Source organism: Ascidia mentula, chromosome 4 (genome assembly GCF_947561715.1).
Source record: "Ascidia mentula chromosome 4, kaAscMent1.1, whole genome shotgun sequence".
Classification (NCBI taxonomy): domain Eukaryota; kingdom Metazoa; phylum Chordata; class Ascidiacea; order Phlebobranchia; family Ascidiidae; genus Ascidia; species Ascidia mentula.
Window position 1 is genome coordinate 4,750,547 of NC_138569.1, and position 19,329 is coordinate 4,769,875.

A 19,329-nucleotide genomic window follows, 5' to 3' on the forward strand; every position below is an offset into this window, starting at 1 on the left:
GGCAGAACAAGACTCTTCGCAATATGATTGTTCAGGGTGTAGGGTGATTTATCTGAGCTAATTGGGCGATCTTCCCGGTTAAGAAAGATTCATTTCGCGGCACAGATCAACTTGTCTGACGCGTTGTAATGTCACCACCATTGCTTTTTTACAACCAAACGCAGTATTTTACCTTCTGGCTCTTATGGTATATAAAAAAACAGCAAAATTCAACAGCGCGAACCTTACAAGTCAGTCTGCACACTTATGCTACCAAATTAAATACATACAAAACCGTTATATAAAACATAATGACCTATAACTACACAAAACAAGTGGACAACGGGCGTGCGGCATACTTTCCTGAGCTCCAAATCCGGTTATGACAACAACTGTACAGCGGATATTCATAACCGGCCACCCGTGTAAGATACACCTTCCCTGATTTGATCTCCTTTGATTGCCAAGCGCATACTAGGGGACACTTCAAATAGTCCGTTTCCTATCAGTACAAGAGCCGAAGGGTAGCATCAACTACAACGCACTTTAGACAATCTTCGCAGCGCAACAATAACCGCTGTCTTTCAGCTGGCTTTCGAAACACAATTAACTATGTCTAAGTGGATTAACAACTTTCACAACAAACTGGCAAGTTTTATTGCCGTGGTTAACAGTCTAAAACCATTCGACTCGCATTTAATCTCAAGGCTACGTCCCGTCGTCAATGTTTAACCGAAAACTAATCCTTTGCGCGCTCTTGTGCGCTTGATTGTGACGTAACAAGCGTGTGCTGTTTGTTCGCCTGCTGTTCAAATAGCGACATTCCAAAACGACAAGCAATCGAAAACTGGGAATTAAAATGTGGTTTGTTTTAATCATTTGTACAAGCTCATCTGAAATATGCGAGGTTTTGGCATTTTGGATACGTGAAGTCTGTTTGTTTGATGAACCTAGTTGCCCCTTCACTGTATTTTGTTCAAATTTCAAGGGTTACTAAAAAATGTTAAGTTTCAAATTGTCACAATGCAACACTCGGACGTAGCACGATTTCGGGAACAAAAGCACGTGGCGAATGCACTGAAACTTCCACAACAACTTTGTGCAACGTCATTCAACAGGGTTGCGGTGAGGAGAAAAGCGGTGACCGCTTAGTTGTCGATCGTCTCGGTTACAAGCGGTATTTGCGTCGCGATAAACAAACCGCGATTCCACCTAAGACGGGAAACAGTCAGAACCCGAAATGAGATCACGACACGAAAACAGTCTTGTTTACGCGCAAAATAACGTTCTGTATAAAGAATTTTTGATGCCTGGGATGATTTTCTTCACCATTTCCCCTCGTGGTGTGAAAGTTGTTGACAGCACTCTTGGTGACAGAAAAGCCCTTTAGTCCAAAAAAGTTGTAAAGTTATACTTGAACCAAAGTTGTTTATAAGCCTATTTCACAATAGTCATTGAGCTCAGAAAGCCAGGAATATACTCGGAAAAGAAACAAAGCAACTACAGAAAAATTATCTTACAAAACAAGCATTGCTCGTTTTACTAAACTTGGTCCTCCAGATGTCACTAGAGACTCGTGATGCGCAGTCAGCGACACATTCGCAGATTTGTGTAAGGCATTATAACAGCATACCAAACTACAAAAACAAATGAGGATACGTTTTCTTGTTTTTTCTCTTCCTAGAAACATCAAGAAGTCAAACCGCTAAAACGATTAATTGGTATTATCAATATTTTCTCTATGTACCCGGTGACCAAGACATAATTCTGACAAGCGTCGTGTGTATGTACTGCATGTATTGTGGTCAACGAAAAGCAACAACACAATAAACGCACGACAATTGCACAATTTACTACCAGATCAAATATGTCACGTGACTCTCACATCCTTCAGAAAACCGATAATTAAAATGGTGGTCAACGTTTTTCTGATTAGCTTGGCTCGTATAGGGGATTATTTTGTGTAGTTGTCCCGGGTGTGTGATTCAACGTTGGTATTAACATCGTGCAAAGCACGATTGGTTTCGGTGCGTCGATTTAGGGTGTTCGAGACATGGTATGCTCACCGTGCATTAGCATTTGTAGAGAATTTTTAAGTTTCAAAGAAGCTTTGAGACATTGTTTACCCTTTATCACTTAAATCAGCGAATGCAACATTTCAGATAAAGCAATTGAGAAAAGAAAATATCGTTAAAATATTTTCAGGCTGAAATACGCAGATTCACACATTTAGGGTTATTATTTTTTGTGTGCGTCGACATTACATTTTGGGAGTGATTTGCGCGTTGTCCCTTATGAATGCTAGGAACTACTGAGCGAACTGATTAAACCTAGCTCATAACGTGGGGTTATGGCGAATGACTTATTGTATGGCGTGTTTTGATTCGCGACGTAACAGCGAAGCCCGAGGTGATGACTCCGTTTTTTCCTATCGTGTTCCCAGGCGATTTTGCGGCTGAAAATCATTCGGGCATGAATTTCGCAAGTATGGCCTTCACTGCTCTTAAGGATGGAATGTTGAAAGCTTGTACAGGTAACGTGCTGTAGAGTTACAGAGTTACAAAGGGTGTTTGTGCGTAGATTCGCGCCTATACGATTATGGGCAGCAAAGTTTTGCAGGGATAAATTATCGATCACGTTAGCTGAGACCTTAACATTATATTAGTTTGCTTGCCCTGCAAATATGCACGGCTTATTGATTTTGCTGCTTGGTATTGCCTGGTTATTGTGGATCGAATTCGCGTTTGGTCTTATCTAATGTAGAGACTTCAACTTATTGCGACTTCATATAACGACATACAGGCGAATGTATAGGTCACCGACGCCAAATCAACCGAGCGCTGCCGTATGTCATTCAGCACCCAGTGGGTAATAACGCTTGCGGCATTTGGAAACATTTACAAGTTAACCACACGTTTCCATGCAAAGTGTGACAGGCCTGGGGTGCATTAATATTTCATGCAGAGGTAAAAAATGGCACTTTTTATTGCTTTGACTTCGAGTCTTCTTGAAAGGAGAAAATAATATAGGCGCTTGATTGACTCGATAACCTATTTATACTTACATGGTACACAATGCCATTTTTATTTAACATTTTTCATTTAGGGATGAACCGTTCATCATGCAAACAAAACGGTTTGACATAATTTTCATTTATGATCTGATGAAAAATAGTTGGCACTTGAGTGACAGGTTGATATGCGTTGCGTGAATATTGTCGCAAAATAAGGTCAAGATGCCGTTGCAGTCATTTACGAATAGCAACATGCTTCGCTACTCATCAGTGGCATTTTAACCTTCGCAATTTGTTGACTCTTTTCATATTGATTTTTGCAGCGGCCTGTTTTTAGTCACACGTCAATAGTCGCGATGTGGGCGCCGACATGGAATTGGCGTTTCAAGGCTTTCTTGAGCCCGGAGAAATCGATGGCGCCGCGTTTAATCGCGTTTAGCGCGATTGGGCGCAGTGTGTTTATTGTCCGGCCGGGAAGGAAAATTCTCCCGGTATCAATCTCGGTGTAACTGGAAGCAAAATCGATGCCCTCCGTGACCGAGTTTCGAAGTACAAATATTCCGCGCAAGCCGATCGATCGACTTGGGGTCTGTCTATTGCGCAATCTGCATCTCCGTGGAAGATTAGGAAGGCGATTACGTGACACCGTGACGTTCCATTGCAGTCATAATGAAGCGCAGTACCCGCTAATGTCGAGCACGAACGCATGTCCAAGTACCCAGCTAAGCCCGTTCAATCTTATAATGATGTATTTTGGACCATATTTTAGTAGTAAAGTGCTTTAACCCTTGGGAGAAGATGTTACAGCAGTCACTTGGACGATCAAATTTTTTGCAGGAATTGTAGTTATAATGATCATCGCTTACTTTAACCATTTCCAGTGTTAAACCATGAAAGCTATAAATATTTTTCTCTGCCGACGATGTTTTTCCTTCGAAAATCTATTACCTAAATTAGGTTGACAAGTTAAATAGCTTCTCGTGTAGTACAAGAGGTTCATCCATGATTAAACACCGCGCAACTAGTCCCAAGCCGAATTTTCTTGCACGATCTACGAGCTGGTCGAATTGAAAACCACAAACTGCACTTAGCCGGTACCGAACGTCAGCAACCGTCAAAGTTGGTCGCGGTCTGTCGGTCTCTAGGTTGACGTAAGTTGCAGACGCACGGCGGTTCACGCGTTCGCAGAAAGGGTTCAACATGTTGTTTTTGGAGGTCTAGCCGCGACCTAAAGTTCAAGCTAACGTTGTGGTAATATAATGAAATCTGAAACATTCAAAGATTGAACTTGGAGTTGTTTTATCATTTCATCATTCCGGTGGTACGTCAATGCGTTTAGAAAGGTCCAGAGGTAATTAAGGATATTACTGGGATTAAAAGAGAGCAGCTGTTAAATGGAGGCCTTTTTAATCTAATAATCATAAATTTAATGCGCATATGGGTTGGTGTTATGGTTTCATTACGTCATTGCTTTTTTTAGATCATAACAGGAACGATATTTTGCCGGTTTGTATTGGGTGATGTCGCGAGTCATAATGCCCCAGGAAATGTTTGAACTTTCAAATTCCGCATGTAAAGTACCCAATACTTTACTTGAGATAAGCATAAATGAAACCCTCTACTGAAACATCTTAAACTTGAAATTCGGTGTTTTTCGATGTTCAGTCGTTGCTAAGTCCGGTTAACCGCATTTAGTGCGATCAAATGAAGTGCCCGGGCAGTGCGGTGAAATAAAAGACGGAAGATCGTGATTTCTGTTTTGTGCGACGCATTAGGCTTCCGTTTAAGTGCAAACGATCTGTTGAATTATTGATTGGAGCTGCCAAGTTCGCACTTTCCAGCTTCGATTTTCATTCTCAGTGTCGAAGGACTCTACGAGCTTTCAGCGGTAGAATCTTTGAAAAGTTTCGAAGCAATTTGTTTTTGGTAAAAGGATCTCTAATCCTCAAAGTTCGATTTTAGATTAGGAAGTCCTGTTTTGGGAAACTAAGTTGTTTTTACTGCGACGTCTAACCTCAATCGCCCGCAGGAAAATTTCTGGAAAAGTTGTAAAGGTAAAAATTGTTCTGGAAAGTGTACGATTTCAACGAGAGAAGTTCCTTGCGTTCGAGCGGCACAAAACTTATACCAACGCACATGTGAGAAAAATAATTGTTTATTTAAGAAAACATACCTTTCAAAATTATCTCAGTCCAAAAAGTTTGTGATCTTTATTAAAACAAATTAAGAAAAAAAGACGGAGAAAATTGAACCCTTGTGCAATCACAACATAGGCTGTTTTGCTTCATTGGAGCCATTTCGGCAAGATGAATTATTGACAATAATTCCTTCGGATACACGTTTTTTATGCGTGCGTGGCCCGTAACGTAGGCTACTTTAAGTCTCAATGCACCGTAAATTACATTAAAAGGCATTAATTACCTAGAAGCCAATGTCACGTTAAAAATGAATTGCGGTCCTAAAGCGCGTTGAATTGTAAACGGTTGTACTGCATATTGACTACTTGAAGCAATTGAATAATTAATGATTGCCGCACGTGCGGTCTAGGCCCTGGAGAAAGTATTGTCGAACAGGCAACGACAATTCTCCAGGCAAGAGTTCGATTTTTAGTTGCCTCGCCGTTGTACTGCTGAGCGCAGATAGCGGATACAGGCAGCCAGATAGGATCGCGCGGTTTTAAGTGAATTTACCCGGGGTTGAGGTGGAACGCTCGGCGCATTGACCGATCAATCTTTACTCGTGCGTCAGGATTACGCTTGTCAGGTCAAAACACGGATGTTACAGTTTTGTCTTTCAATTAATCCCTACATGCCAGATAGCTGCAAGCGTTTTGTGATATGCGACAAAGTGGTGTGCTGTGTGCCGCTATATATTGAGGCAACCAGTGTGGAAAAAGACGAATTTTTGCTTGTTTTTTGTATAGTTTGTTAGTTATTTGCATAACTGCATCACTAAATTTTACATAACTAAACGTTTGCATGGCTGGCTTTAAAAATACATGTTTTTTAAAGTTTGACCGTGACGTGTCGGTACTGTTGAGGGCATTGAGCAAAGTCATATTTTTCAACGTGTTTTATGTTTCATCCATCGATTTGCGATCAAACTAACATAATTCAATCGTTAGGGGGATTCCAGATAGTGAACTAGCTTGTTACCTGTGAGAGCAACATTAGAGGATTGCACTAACGAACAGGATTATGCTTTAGCTTAGATCGATTTTGCAATCTCGTTTCCAAGCACATAGTTCCCTGCTATTGGATTTATTGTGTTTCCACTATTTGAACGGCGATCTCATTGAGGTCTGGCCGCTATTTGGAACTCAAAATCTCGCCGAGTATCGTGCGTTGAGGTTGGGCCCAAGCACAACATAAAGAGCTAAATTTAAATCATTCTCAAGTAATATGAGATATATAGTGCTTTGTCCAGGCCAAATGCATGTGAAATTTTGCCGCATGTTTTTCAAATACGGTTATTAGTTCTTGAATTTGACAGGCTATTAATTTTTCACGATTACCAGGACCAATTTTCAACGGCTTTAATGCACAAAAGCGTGCGCCAAAAACATCGTCTGTTGAACCATTTTATTCGTCGCCAAAGCCCATTGTTTAACTCAATAAACCAAGATAACTATAAACACGTCGGGGCGTTGTGTCCATGGACAGCTCTGTGCTTCACAGCATAAGTGGTTTGTTTTTCTGTTTTAAGTTGTTGTCAGCGGTGTTCATGTACTTGAATGCCAACGATTTGAAGATACACTGCGCCTGAGGCAGCTATAACAACCACTTGTCATTTCAAAACGTTTGTTCATGCAATTCACCGTCTCATATTCGGTGAGAAAATCAGACTATGAAGACTTTCACCCCATATAGCAACGTGAACAGTTGAATCTATTTCAAAGCCAAACCATAGAGTGTAAGACGATTGGTTAAACACAGAAAGTTTACCACGCACAAGAAGTTTACAAAGATTTGGGACCATAAAATATTTTATGTTTTAATGCAACAAATGCTCTTCGCTTTATTCTTACCTATGACGCATTTCGTCATTTCCAATGCACAATTAAACAAGCGTTTGTTTTGTTACGTTTCAAGGTATCGGTGTCATGGTTTAGTTGTTAAATTACAAGATAATTATAGGGTGAGCATCTGTAAGAGTTTCTCCGGCTACAACTTCGCCGCGATGAACGAACTCGGCTCCGCGGGCGAAAATTCTCTAACCCCAAACATTAGAAGCGACTCAGTTGATTCTCCGCTGTTGGACAACATCATCGAGGAAAGAAGACAGATGATTAACGAGGAAGAAGGAGTCATCTTCTCAACGCTCCCCAGCAGTCACCAGCAGCAGCCTCCGCGCCTTCCATTTCGCGCCCAGGGCTATCCGGAGAATCTGGAACAACTCAAGGTTGCAGCAATCGCCAGTAAGACCGAACGACCGGATGGGATCCCTCCTCCGTTTATGGTGGAGGAAGTGATCATGTACTTCATGCTCTTCCTGCTCCTGCTCTTTCTCTGCTTCCATCTGATCCGATGTGTCCGCGCAACTCTCGATCCTTACCGCTCTGTGGCGCGCGCCGCGTGGTTCGAGACTTTGAGCAAGGCAAGACTCGAAAGTTTTCCATGAGTGAGCGGTATAGTTCCGAGTTCTAAGTAATTTTAATCTAGGTTTTGGATATCTCTGTGTCGGTTTAAGATAGGCATCGGTTTTACACGCGCTTTAAAACAGCACACGCGAACTATATAAACTACAGCTCAAAGTGCATACCATGTTTTAAAGACAATAAAGAAGGTGGCTTCTAAAACCGGCGAAAACACGTCGTAAGGTTGTTGCACTCGATGTTGCCGTGTAACGAAACTCGTAAAAGAATACAAGTTGGTTTCCAAAACTAACCTGTACAAGGCAGGCAGAGCTCCGTCAATGTTACCTTCTATTAAAGGTTACTGACGCGTGAAAAAGTCAAACGTTGCCCTTTAGAAACAAGATACTGAATTATTTGTTTCTTGCGCTTTCTCGAATATCTTCATCCGTTACCGTTCCGACTTTTTATTCATGGAACAAGTGCCAAGATACCGTTGGTCCTTGCATCTAAAACCGCAACAAAAAGGCCAAATGCTTTTATTATTTTAATTATTCACCCGACGGACGATATATAGAATATATTCGCAATCACTGGTCGTGGTATCCTTTGAGTAAGAAGGCAGAGGCTGTGGGTGAATGCGCTCTTCAATTATGCATCGCTGCAATCCACTTTAACCTGACTTACCGAGGCCAACGCTTGTTTGATATTCCCGCCCACGATTAGTCGCATGTAACCGATAACCTATAGCGATTTGATTAGGGAGACAGGAGAAATGGCCCGTCTGTGACTTTGCAATACCGAAGATAATTGGTTCGAATCGAAAGAAATTTTATTGCCTATAGCCACGTCAGGGTGTATTGGCCCTTCTCCTACTAACAAATAATATATAAAATCAACTCGGCTTTCTGCGATCGGCGCTGTTCCCTGCCATGCACTGATGGGCGATTAAGTTGGTGGGGTTTTAAAACGCACTTGCTTTAGACGCGTTTATTGTGTAGATTAGACGCAAGTACGTTTTCGATGATTGACAATTCTCTTTTAGGACGCAGCAGCGGAGCAAGTTGTCATCCGAAACCCAACCAAAGATGTTAGATGAGAGTGATTTTGAGCAGCTCGCCCCCAACTTCGAGGTTTCAGCCCCCATCACGATTTCTGAAGTTGTAACAAGAAGTTCCCATAGTTTCTGTGGTCGTGATTTGAATTTTTTTAATTTGAATTTGAATCTTTTCTTTGTGTAGTGGAATAGGTGCAATATTTTTCATCTGCAGCCATTATGTGTAAAACTGCGAACATGCCAGCAGTATATTCCCGAATATTTCAAAAGCACCTAACAATTCACGTTAATTCAATAAAACTGGTTTATTGTCATGAATAATTCTGCGTACACCGAACAACCCTTATTTCGATCAACAATACCCAACATCATGACGTCATGCTTTTTCTTTGCTGCACAACATACAATATCACATATCCAAGCGCTGTTTGAAGGCCCCAGTTACTGTGTTATTGCTTTCCCCGAATTTGCTGTTGCTCGTTCTTGGCCGAATGATTTTGCTATGGATTCGCAGGGTTCCTTTTTCGCAAGCAGGAAAGGAAATTTGCATGGTGTTATCTATCAAATCCCAATTCCGTGGCGAATAGAACGTCCCTCCGGGGTAGTTTGCGATCGATAAAGTAAGCGCAACGACAGCCTGCTCCTAACCACACGTTTCTGCTTGGAGCTTAATGTTTACTTTTCGCCGTAGCGTTGATGTTGTTTATTGGGCGTTACGCCATCGTTTGATAAATAAACAGTCCAAGACTGCTATACGTTCTTTGTGAACCCTTACTGTAAGGGATTGGTTTTTACACGCGCACATCCAGTAATACACCCATGACCCGCCGTAGCACAGATTTTGTTCAATTGTACTCGGGTTTATAATACGTTAACTAACAAAACGTTTAACATCAGACAAGTTTTTAAGTTTCACAATGGCAGCGCGTGTATCCATTTGGGTGGAAATGCACGCCAAATACTGCCAAATGTGGGTCTTCAAAACGTTGGACAAATGTCACATAACCAACCTAAGTGGGTTATTAAATGTCATACCCAGGTCTTACGTCAAACGGATAGCTGGCATTCATGGTTTGCTGGGTGAGTCGTAACCGAAAGTTTTAGTTTTTTTCAGGGCAATCGATATATCTTGGTCGGTAACATGTTGCCATGACAATCGTTTCAAACGACGCTTTCCGATCACTGCCAACACATACAAGCACCATATCATGGGACACGACATGTATTTCTGCGCGTGTAAGTCTCTCTTTAGCGAAGCAACATGCTGAAACGCAACATCCTCGATGTCTAGACAAGAAATAAGGCTTAGAATGCGTCCTCAACAGCGACATCAAGCGGCGGCCACGGCATCTCCATCGTCGGTGGAACTCAAGGCGATGTCGAAGACCTGCGCGTACTCGCTGACGAAATGCACTTCCACGCCGTCCCGGATGTAGTCGGCGAGATCGTTGAAGTCCTTTTCGTTTTCGTGCGGAAAGATGAGACACGTGACCCCGGCACGCTTCGCCTGGCAGAAGACACGGACTTGTGAAAAAACTCGAGTGCAAGTAAGAAGCTCTGCGCCTCGGAAAGGTTACAGCAGTTTGTGGGCCAGCAGCTAATTTAGCCTTTCAATTACGTGCAGACGTTTTTCTGTTGGTTGTGGTACCGGCGAGGTCGCCATGATTCATGCAGGTTAATTCCACATTAAAAATTTATGCGAAAATTTTCAAATGAATGCCTTCATTGCTTTCACACAAAAAAAACTCGCGAAACCCCGTTACAGCTATAAATAAATCCCCGTCATGGATTTACGTCATACACAACCACACCAGACATTCTTTGCGTCTTTGAAAGCGCACTGTGGTTGCCCGCTATCGAATCAGAAACAAATTTGTCTGGAATGACGTCATCGCACTTACCGCCAGGGTCTTCTCTTTGATGCCACCTACCGGCAGGACTTTGCCGGTAAGCGAAATTTCACCAGTCATGGCCACATCCTGTCTCACTGGCCGGTTGAGGGCGAGAGAGAGCAAAGCGGTAACCATTGTGCAACCGGCACTGGGGCCGTCTTTGGGTGTGGCTCCCTGTAAGTTTATGACGGTTAAAGTGGAGCAGAATATCAAAATCAAATCCCCACAAATGCGCGTGTAAAATTTTGGACGGTTCATTTTGCTGTTAAATAAATCTGACAAGTTAAATAAGTGAAATGCGGATAGTGGTACTACTTCGACCAATCGGGTTGCATCAGTGCCGGCTAACTAGCCACGCATGGACGTTTCAACATTGTTGGGACTTTTGTAGTCACAATTAATCCGTTGGGTACAAAACTAAGCACAAACCGACGGAGCGACAAACGACGGTGAAACACATTGTAACCACAACCTCGTCACTGTATGCAGATCATCAGCATTGGCTCTATAGATTTACGTAGCTGCTCAGTTACCTAGAAGCCCAGCCTGTTACCATTTTTTCCAACACAAAATACAGTTACGTTTACCTCGGGTACGTGGACATGAAGATTTGCCCCGTTGAAAAAGTCGTTCTTTGGTTCCCTCTTGCGGAGAAAAGAGCGTGCAACGGTGGTTGCGATATGAGCCGATTCCTTCATGACGTCACCAAGTCGCCCAGTAAGCTCGATGGTGACGTCAGAGGTCTCCTTCGTGTTGCGCGGGCGGCGCTCGCAACATTCTATGTACAAAGTGGAGCCACCTGCAAAAAACACAACAGAGGATTTGTTGTATTTCGTTTCATTTTAAACTAATTATACAAAAAATAAATACTTAAATGCCTTAATTTCCAACAACATATTTGTTAAATGACGCACACACTGTCACAAAAATATTAAAAAGGCCCCAGTGATTTTCCTTGTAACCAGTGTGCTGCGTTACGGAAATCGCTCAAAAATGTTTGTTACCCATGGCAGTCCACGCAAGACCCATCACCACCCCGGGCGGCGTGACGTCATACATGCGCTTGCTGGTGAACAGGGGCTTCCCCACGAAGTCTTCCAGGTTCGATTCATTGACGACAATCCGATCGGCGCCCTCTTGTGGCGAGCTTACGATCTTGTAAGCCGCTTTTCGATGAACCTTGGATAGCAACGGCGCATTGATTATGGCCACAAAAAACAAACCAGCAAAATGCGGCTAATACACGCTTCCGCGTCAGGTTTTTATTTACTGATGTCGTTTAGGTTATAAACCTTTTCAATGTGCTGCAATAGACTTCGCACTCCGCTCTCCCGACAGTAATTCTTAATGAGGGAATCCAGTGCTTCCTCCTCAATGTAGGCTTTGTCTTCTTTGATGCCACTCTGCTCTTGAGCTTGCGGAATGAGATATTTCTGCACAAACACAAGTGTTGACCATCTAGTTTAGTAATTCCCAACCTTTTTGTGGTTACGTACCACTTGGAGGTAAAATGATTTCGACGCATACCACCTAGTTGAGTGTTACAAAGTAACCTAGGGGATTAAGTAACGGACATTTTGACATCACTTACAATTTTTTTAAATTCGAACTATATTCGTAAATTACGAAAAGGTGCTCGCGTACCACCGGTTGGGAAAAACTGATCTAGTTGAAGCTGTATCATAAAACGCGTTAGTATGGTTCGATTTACCGACATTGTTTAACATGTGCGTTTTACTCAAAGGCCAGTGATTTTCTAAATTTATTTAAAGACACGAAAATGGATTTTTGGTGCAAGTTATAAGTTAAAAATGTTAAAATTATCAAGAGTTATAAGTGTCCGTCTGATTGAAGTTGTGTCATAATACACGTTTATATGGAAGGTATACAGACATTGTTTAACACGTGCGTTTGACTCTACTTTCAAGACCAGTATTTTTCAAAACTTATGTTAAACGCAAGACAATGCATGAAAATGACCAAGCTGAAAATGTTGTCCATGGTTTACCCTAGCAATCGCCATCTTTTCCTGTGCAACATAACCGGAGACTTGAATCATCTCCATTCGATCTTTAAGTGCGTCGGGAATTGTGTCAAGAACGTTTGCAGTGCAGATGAACAGAACCTGTGAAACATGTGAAAACTCTGGGGTTTGACGGGTTTAGTTAAAACATGTTTTCTTATGCAGACAAGTCGATTTTTTGTTATCTTGGCGCCTGTATACACTACTATTACCATTCATAACTACATTGACTTGTTTTCTATAACTACGTGGTGCGTGTAGCATGTTTTCAAGAACAAATAAACAAACAAAAAAACGAATTTGGGATAGCATTGTAAAAAATTTTTTGAAACATTTTCAATACAATGGCTTTTTTATACTGACCTTGGACAAATCGACGGTGACATCAAGGTAGTGATCCAAGAAATTGTGATTCTGTTCCGGATCCAGTAGCTCCAGGAGAGCAGAGGACGGGTCGCCTTGGTAACCCTTGCCGATCTTGTCGACCTGATGCAAAAGATACTTGGTGTAGCCACAAGATATAGGTGGAGCAACATAAATGGGCTTGGAGGTCGCCGATTTTTGGGATTTTACTTCAAGTGTCTTAAGATCACCACAAACGGAATTACTCATAATTCTGAGAATAAACAGACTGGTCCATAGTGCTGAAAACAATGTCAAGATACATGACGTTATACCACCTACGCGTGCCTTATCTACGATCTGTGGCGTCAGTTTGGTCAGCTCTATATAACTGTGGAGTTAGACCAAGCACATCTTTTTGAACTGATGATGGCATGCGTTTTTGCCGAAAATTTTTGACTAAATAAAACATTTAATGTTTTCAGCACTTCAATCTGACACGGCAAATTAAAGAAATTGAAGCACTTCAATCGTTATTGTTATTTTTTCGAATTATATAAATCTTTGCAGCAAACCTCGTCAATAAGAACAAGCGGATTTTCTGTTTTAGTTTTCTTCAAACACTGGATCATTTTTCCCGGCATCGCTCCGACGTACGTCCTCCGGTGACCTTTGATCTCCGCTACGTCATGCATCCCGCCCACGCTGAAGCGGAAGTACTGCCATTGTGACAAAACAATTAGTTTAAGATGGGTTTTGGTAGCACATGACATACATGTTTTAGGTTGATCATAACAAACTACACAATAGGGTTCGTTTTATAAGTGAATACCACACTATTACAAGGTTTAGTCGAAGCAAATTTTAACAAGGTTTAGAAGCATTCACCAGCAACATCACAAAGCCATCCAACGCGTTTATGGATGGGATAAGTCCTGGATCATATACAAAAGTAAGTGTGATCTCGTAGCAAAAACAATTTCCCACCTCTCTGTTCAGAGCTCTGGCGATAGATCTCGCAATGCTGGTTTTTCCGACTCCCGGAGGACCGTGAAAACAGAGGATCTTGCCGTGGGTGTGGGATCGGAGCATGCTGACTGCGATGAACTCCAGGATGCGTTTTTTCACGTCCTCCATGCCGTAGTGATCTTCCTCTAATATCTATAACATCCCAACGACAATCTTTTCAAGATTTTCTTGATTGTTTGAAGATATCTAATGTTTCAGGATTATATACGACCCTATACTAAAACTAAAACTTTTTCATAGTTATGTTAGGAATCGTGAAGATTAAACACAAACACAACGGCGTCAAAACATCCTATAATCCTACAAATCGGAACAAGATACACACGCCCTTCAGGGATATGAATCATGACCACTATTACAAGTTTTTCAAAAACCTCGTTAAATATAAGTAACATCCACAAAAAATAGATGGAAGTCGGACCAAGAATGCCGAAGGTAGAGAGTTCAAACCTCAGCGGGAGCGAGATTGTTGTCAACGAAAAAAGATTAACCAAACAATAAGTAAATTATATCTAGGTATATGTCTTTCAGAAATACCTCCTGAGCTCGCTTCAAGTCCATAGTATCTTGACTCGACTTTCCCCAAGGTATTGACGTCAGCCAATCCAAATAGTTCCTCGTCACGCTAAAAAGTATGACACAGGTCAAACAATTTGTTAAGTGGTGGATTTTGAATCTTACAGCACGGAAAAATACGTGAACACGCACACCAGTATCGGGTCGTAAGTCAACATTTTTCAGATGCCGCAACGATTTTGACCCCTATATAGTTTAGAGGCGTAAAATCCTATAATGGAATGACAATTCAAGTTTTTGTTACTTAAACTCAGAGGAGTGGTTGTCAAGGAAACCGAGCTTGGTAATTTCCTCGTCGATAACTTCCTGCACGTGTTCGGGGACGGTGAGATCTTTGAGGCGAGCTCGAAACTTCTCCTCGATCGCATCTTTGTCATCCTTCTCCAAACCTACAGTGAAAAGAAAACACATTAGATTAGAAACACGGAGGTTAAATGTGCAATCATTGGAACAAAAAGTGCACTGTGATAAGGGAGAAAGCCGGTTTTCTTTATTTTTAATAGTGATGTCTTGCGCCGGATTCGGGTACCCTGACCCGGCCGGGTATTGACCAATTTTCAATACCCGGACCCGGCCGGATAATACACTTAATTTTACCGGATAGTTGGGAAAGCATTTTTGTCCTAAAAACAGACAAACATTTCGCAAATTACTCGTTTTTGGGATCCCGTCTGTGATACTCGCCGACTTACGATTTTTCTGTTGTTTGTTATTAAGGTTTTCTGTGACGTATTATACCATATTAATAAATGCCCATGTTTATTTGTGCCACTCGGCGTCAATACCTAATTCCTTTTTGATGATCTTAAGTTGTTCCTGTAGCATGTACTTGCGGTGGGTGTTTTTTATTTTATCTTCTACCTCCCGTCCGAGTCTCTGCTGCAGTTTGCTGAGCTCTAGTTCCTTTTTGAGCAAGGACAGGGACTTGTAGAGCCGCTCGCGAACCTACACATAAACTTGTGTTAAAACTGAGGCAGGGGATAACTGGCGAACTCGTATTAAGACAGTTCACTAGAGCGTTTTACATGCTGGTGATGTAAGCGGCATTTAAAAAACTGTGACATGAGCAGTTACTATATATCACGGATGGCCAACTTTAGCGATTACAATCGACAATTTTTTTTTATTTATACACGAATGATGTACAGACGAACATCTTCAGGGGAATTCCCCTAGTTTTTTGCTCGGGTCTTCGCGGATTGCGACAAAGACGTGTGATAATACTTACGTCCATTTCTTCGAGGACATCCTGCAACTCCTGCGTATCTCCGCTGCTCAAAGCCGCACCCATGTCACTCAAATAGACCGGATTGTCCATAACTCGCTGACCCGCCTATAATATAACGTATCAGTAACATGCTTCATTGATTGATATACATGGCGCGGTGAAATTGTCAACGATATAAATTGATCGTCAAAAATCATTTGTGTGGAAGTTTACCTGAATAATTTGCGCCACAGATTCCCGATAGAGTGGGTTCAGAGCGATAATATCCCGTATCGTTTTCACAACTTCAGCAGTTAAAGCTTTGATCTGAAAACAGTCATGATTTGCAATCAAATACACACAAAAGGGGAGACTTTTGCTAACGCTGAGGGAGTGCACTGGTTACAATAAATGCCCTCAAACTTTTCACACTCTCTTACATTTGAAATTTAATGAGGTTTTATGGTGCTAACTGCTAACTGTGGACTTGAAATACAGTTTACGATTATCATTGTATGATGTGCTAAATGCCTATCAGCAGTATTGTGTCCATACAATTGGTAAATTCCAAGCAAAGAAATCAAAGCAGAATGCCTCGTAAGCGTTTGTGTAAACAAGACTAAAATCTCACATCTTCACTTGGTGGTAAAACAGGTGTCGGGAGATTTTCAACTTTGGCCATAAGAACTCCATCATCTTTGCTAGCTTGCTCCTGCTTTTTCTTGTCGACCTGTTTCAAACCTTCAGCTTCTTCTGGAATCCTTGTTTCTGTTCCATCATCTTCCAAAGATAAGGCACCACACAACTTAATTCTGACACAAACAGGTTAAGTTTTGTTATGGAAATTGAAACGCAATTGTTCAACCAGGAAGAAATTTAGAAACATAGACCTGTCACGACACCATATCCTACCTCCGGTGCCCCATGACTATCATGCGCACTTTATCGCCCATGTCATGCATTTCGTGAATTTGTACAAATGTTCCAACAGAATAGAGGTCATTTTCCACATCCTTGATTACATCAGATTCATTGTTATCACCTTTCTTTACAAACACTCCGGCATAGGGAAGTGACAGGGAAATTTTGCGCCTCAGTAGTTCCATCAGACGAGGGTCTTTTATCTGCAATATTAAGCAACTTCAGAAAAAAATATACTTTTTGCTTGGAAAGCACTAATGGCCAGCTTTTATGTCATACAATTTCAAGAGCTTAAAAAATATCCTAATTTTTCAGTATTTTGTTACGTAGGGGCTAAATATTTGTGTTCACCTCCACCATTTTGAGAAACTTGGGGTAGACAGGATTTCTACTGACTGGAATAATAGGGACATGTGGAAAATCATCAGGAACTGTGAGTGTACTTAATGCGCTGGAATGCATTGATGGGTTAACACCAGTGTAAACAACTTCTGGCTGGTTGGCATCAACTCCTGCATCTCCTGAATACCAAAAATAATAGAGTACAAAATACATTTCATTATACTCAGAAAATTGACTAATACCAAAAAAATCAGCCTGTCCAGTTGCAGCTGCATGTATACTTTTGCTATGTGCACATAACTGTCCATAATTGCAGACTAAACACATAAATTAAACTAATTATTATTTAATGTACCTGTGTCCAATGGTGTTTCATCATCTTTGCCATCTGGGGAGTCACCATCATCATTGTTTCCACCATCACCGGATGATGCAGCTTGACTGCTATATAACCTTCTTTGGGAATTGTCCCACCTTCCAGAAGTAGTATCCCATGTTAAAAAAGGTATCTTTCTGGAATTTGGCAAGCTAAGGTTCTGTTTATTATAATTTATCGTGGAGTTTGTGGATTTATGTCTGTGGGTGTTATTGCTTTCTGTTGGTGGTTGAGCTATAACACAGCTGGAACATCTCAATGAAATAGGTCTTCGTTGTGGTGTTTGACATGGTTTGCCGACCACTTGACTAATCCGCCGGAATGATGACAGAGTTTGCTTCATGTTTTGGCACCAAATAAATATTTCAGTAAAACCTATACCTCATTTTCTATTTAAGGCTAATTAGCTTATAAAAGAAAAGCATAAGTTTAAAAAACCTTACGATGAATCAAAACGTGCAACAAAGATATTCATAAATGCAGCGACAAACTTTACACAACACAAGGTATTATTGCACTTTTAAATATATTTTTACTATGTAAACTATGAGTGAATAGTTAAAGAAAGCTTTTCAGAAAACTTAAATTACGATTCTTCGGTGGGGTTCCAAAATACCGTTTCTGCATGTCAGAATACCTTTCTTCCACAGGGATTACATCTCTGTATGACCAGTCCCTCCAACAGTCATTAAAACGATTTAGAAGGTCAATTTTTTGGCTACGACTCTGAACACAATCCAGCGGTTCCCGATACTCGGCACAAGTCAACTGTTCCTCAAAAACTACAACAGACCTTATAGCAAACCAACCACCATACCTTGGATGCAACGAAATACCAAATATATGCTTGTCTGGTCCCCAAGGATCTTCACCACCAGAGATAGTGTTGTTTCTGTTGTAATAAAATGCAGCGCCGGCAACATGAGCAGCAGTTTGCATTAGTACTTTCGGTCTTCTCTTTCTATCCATTTCATAGTCATACATTATAGACAATTTGCCTGCGTGCAGCTTTTCCACAGCATTGGACACATGGCACGCAATGCATCGATCAATGGGATCTCTGGTAAGGTCTTCACCACTTTCAATGCTCTTGCGGAGAAAAGGCAAGAAACATTTTTCAAAAAATGCCGGAGCTGTCAGAACCACAGCACATACGGTATCGTAGTTATATGGTAAGGCAAATATTCTGTCAACATTGTCGTTGTACCACCCAACTTTAAATACATATACCTCCATGCCAAAGGGTTCCAGATCCTCTTTCATCTGGGAAATATCTTTGTCGCACATTTAGCTTTTACGTTTTTTAACGCACATACAACGAAAACAGTTTCGAAAGTGCAGCCCAGCCGACTTGACTTGGAGCCATGAATTGCAAACTCACGTTATGAAATGTTAACTCACGTTTTTGTGGATGGTCGTTAATCCAGATCAGCGGGGTGCCCAATTTTTTTTTGCTTTACGTTTTTTTTAGGAAAAGAACTACTCCCAGCTTTACATAATATGTTCATATTCGAACTACTCCCAGCTTTTAAATAATATGTTCATATTCAAACTTTGGTGTGTAATACAGAATTTTTAAGACACTGAAAAAGTTGAAACCGTGCGTATAATAGCATAGTATTTTATTCAAAATCTTCATGTTAGTATAATAAAAGTACCAAATGTCTTGCTAAATAAAGATTTTAATTTTTTTTTTGTGTGCCGCATTTACAATCAGGCACGGTCCTAGGAAAGAATGTATAACCCATAATGGCAAACTACGTGGATCCTAGCGATATCTACTCATAAACCATCAAAAATTTCGTCAGAATATACAAACCGTGCGGAAGTTTCCTCAAAGAAATGCAATACTATCTTGCATGAAAATGATAGCTTGTCGACATAAACGTACCTTCTGCGTCGGCTCCGTGTAGCAGTGATGCTAATCCCAAACAAAGCAACCCAGTTACCAATAACCTGGTGAAATTACAGTATATTATATACATATTCAGTATACTAC

At 41.2% G+C, this 19,329-nt stretch overlaps 3 protein-coding genes across 6 annotated transcripts; 1 reads left to right on the forward strand and 2 right to left on the reverse strand.

The window, feature by feature from the left end:
• The first annotated feature begins 6,963 nt into the window (after positions 1-6,963).
• LOC145897622 (uncharacterized) lies at positions 6,964-9,375 on the forward strand. Of its 3 annotated transcripts, none has more exons than XM_082985993.1 (2): positions 6,964-7,588; positions 8,611-9,375. In XM_082985993.1, the coding sequence occupies exons 1-2, from the start codon at positions 6,989-6,991 to the stop codon at positions 8,662-8,664; spliced, it is 654 nt and encodes a 217-aa protein (XP_082842119.1). In that variant the 5' UTR covers positions 6,964-6,988; the 3' UTR covers positions 8,665-9,375. The 3 variants fall into 3 exon arrangements, with proteins under 3 accessions (XP_082842119.1, XP_082842120.1, XP_082842121.1); XM_082985994.1 differs by having other exon boundaries at positions 7,059-7,619; XM_082985995.1 differs by having other exon boundaries at positions 7,059-7,612.
• A 483-nt stretch (positions 9,376-9,858) lies between these two features.
• LOC145899548 (lon protease homolog, mitochondrial-like) lies at positions 9,859-17,754 on the reverse strand. Of its 2 annotated transcripts, none has more exons than XM_082988390.1 (18): positions 17,310-17,754; positions 16,964-17,130; positions 16,604-16,815; positions 16,323-16,503; positions 15,926-16,018; positions 15,713-15,817; positions 15,270-15,429; positions 14,729-14,873; positions 14,446-14,533; positions 13,867-14,040; positions 13,455-13,598; positions 12,901-13,023; positions 12,523-12,639; positions 11,807-11,947; positions 11,519-11,693; positions 11,102-11,313; positions 10,524-10,688; positions 9,859-10,129 (listed from the first exon to the last, which is right to left on the reverse strand). In XM_082988390.1, the coding sequence occupies exons 1-18, from the start codon at positions 17,671-17,673 to the stop codon at positions 9,953-9,955; spliced, it is 2,943 nt and encodes a 980-aa protein (XP_082844516.1). In that variant the 5' UTR covers positions 17,674-17,754; the 3' UTR covers positions 9,859-9,952. The 2 variants fall into 2 exon arrangements, with proteins under 2 accessions (XP_082844516.1, XP_082844515.1); XM_082988389.1 differs by having other exon boundaries at positions 16,964-17,133.
• Positions 17,738-18,658, reverse strand: LOC145899549 (cyanocobalamin reductase / alkylcobalamin dealkylase-like). The gene has a single exon (XM_082988392.1). It carries the CDS (start codon positions 18,615-18,617, stop codon positions 17,889-17,891), a length of 729 nt encoding a protein of 242 aa, XP_082844518.1. The 5' UTR covers positions 18,618-18,658; the 3' UTR covers positions 17,738-17,888.
• Between the last annotated feature and the right edge of the window lie 671 nt (positions 18,659-19,329).

Excerpts from the sequence above, each read along its gene's own strand:
- LOC145897622 (XM_082985993.1), top strand. The coding sequence starts at position 6,989 with ATGCAACAAATGCTCTTCGCTTTATTCTTACCTATGACGCATTTCGTC. Across the intron at positions 7,589-8,610 it reads GGTTCGAGACTTTGAGCAAG|GACGCAGCAGCGGAGCAAGT; the intron begins GCAAGACTCGAA and ends ATTCTCTTTTAG.
- LOC145899548 (XM_082988389.1), bottom strand. The coding sequence starts at position 17,673 with ATGAAGCAAACTCTGTCATCATTCCGGCGGATTAGTCAAGTGGTCGGC. Across the intron at positions 11,948-12,522 it reads AAAAGATGGCGATTGCTAGG|AAATATCTCATTCCGCAAGC; the intron begins GTAAACCATGGA and ends GTGTTTGTGCAG. Across the intron at positions 10,130-10,523 it reads TCAAAGAGAAGACCCTGGCG|GCGAAGCGTGCCGGGGTCAC; the intron begins GTAAGTGCGATG and ends GTCTTCTGCCAG.
- LOC145899549 (XM_082988392.1), bottom strand. The coding sequence starts at position 18,617 with ATGTGCGACAAAGATATTTCCCAGATGAAAGAGGATCTGGAACCCTTT.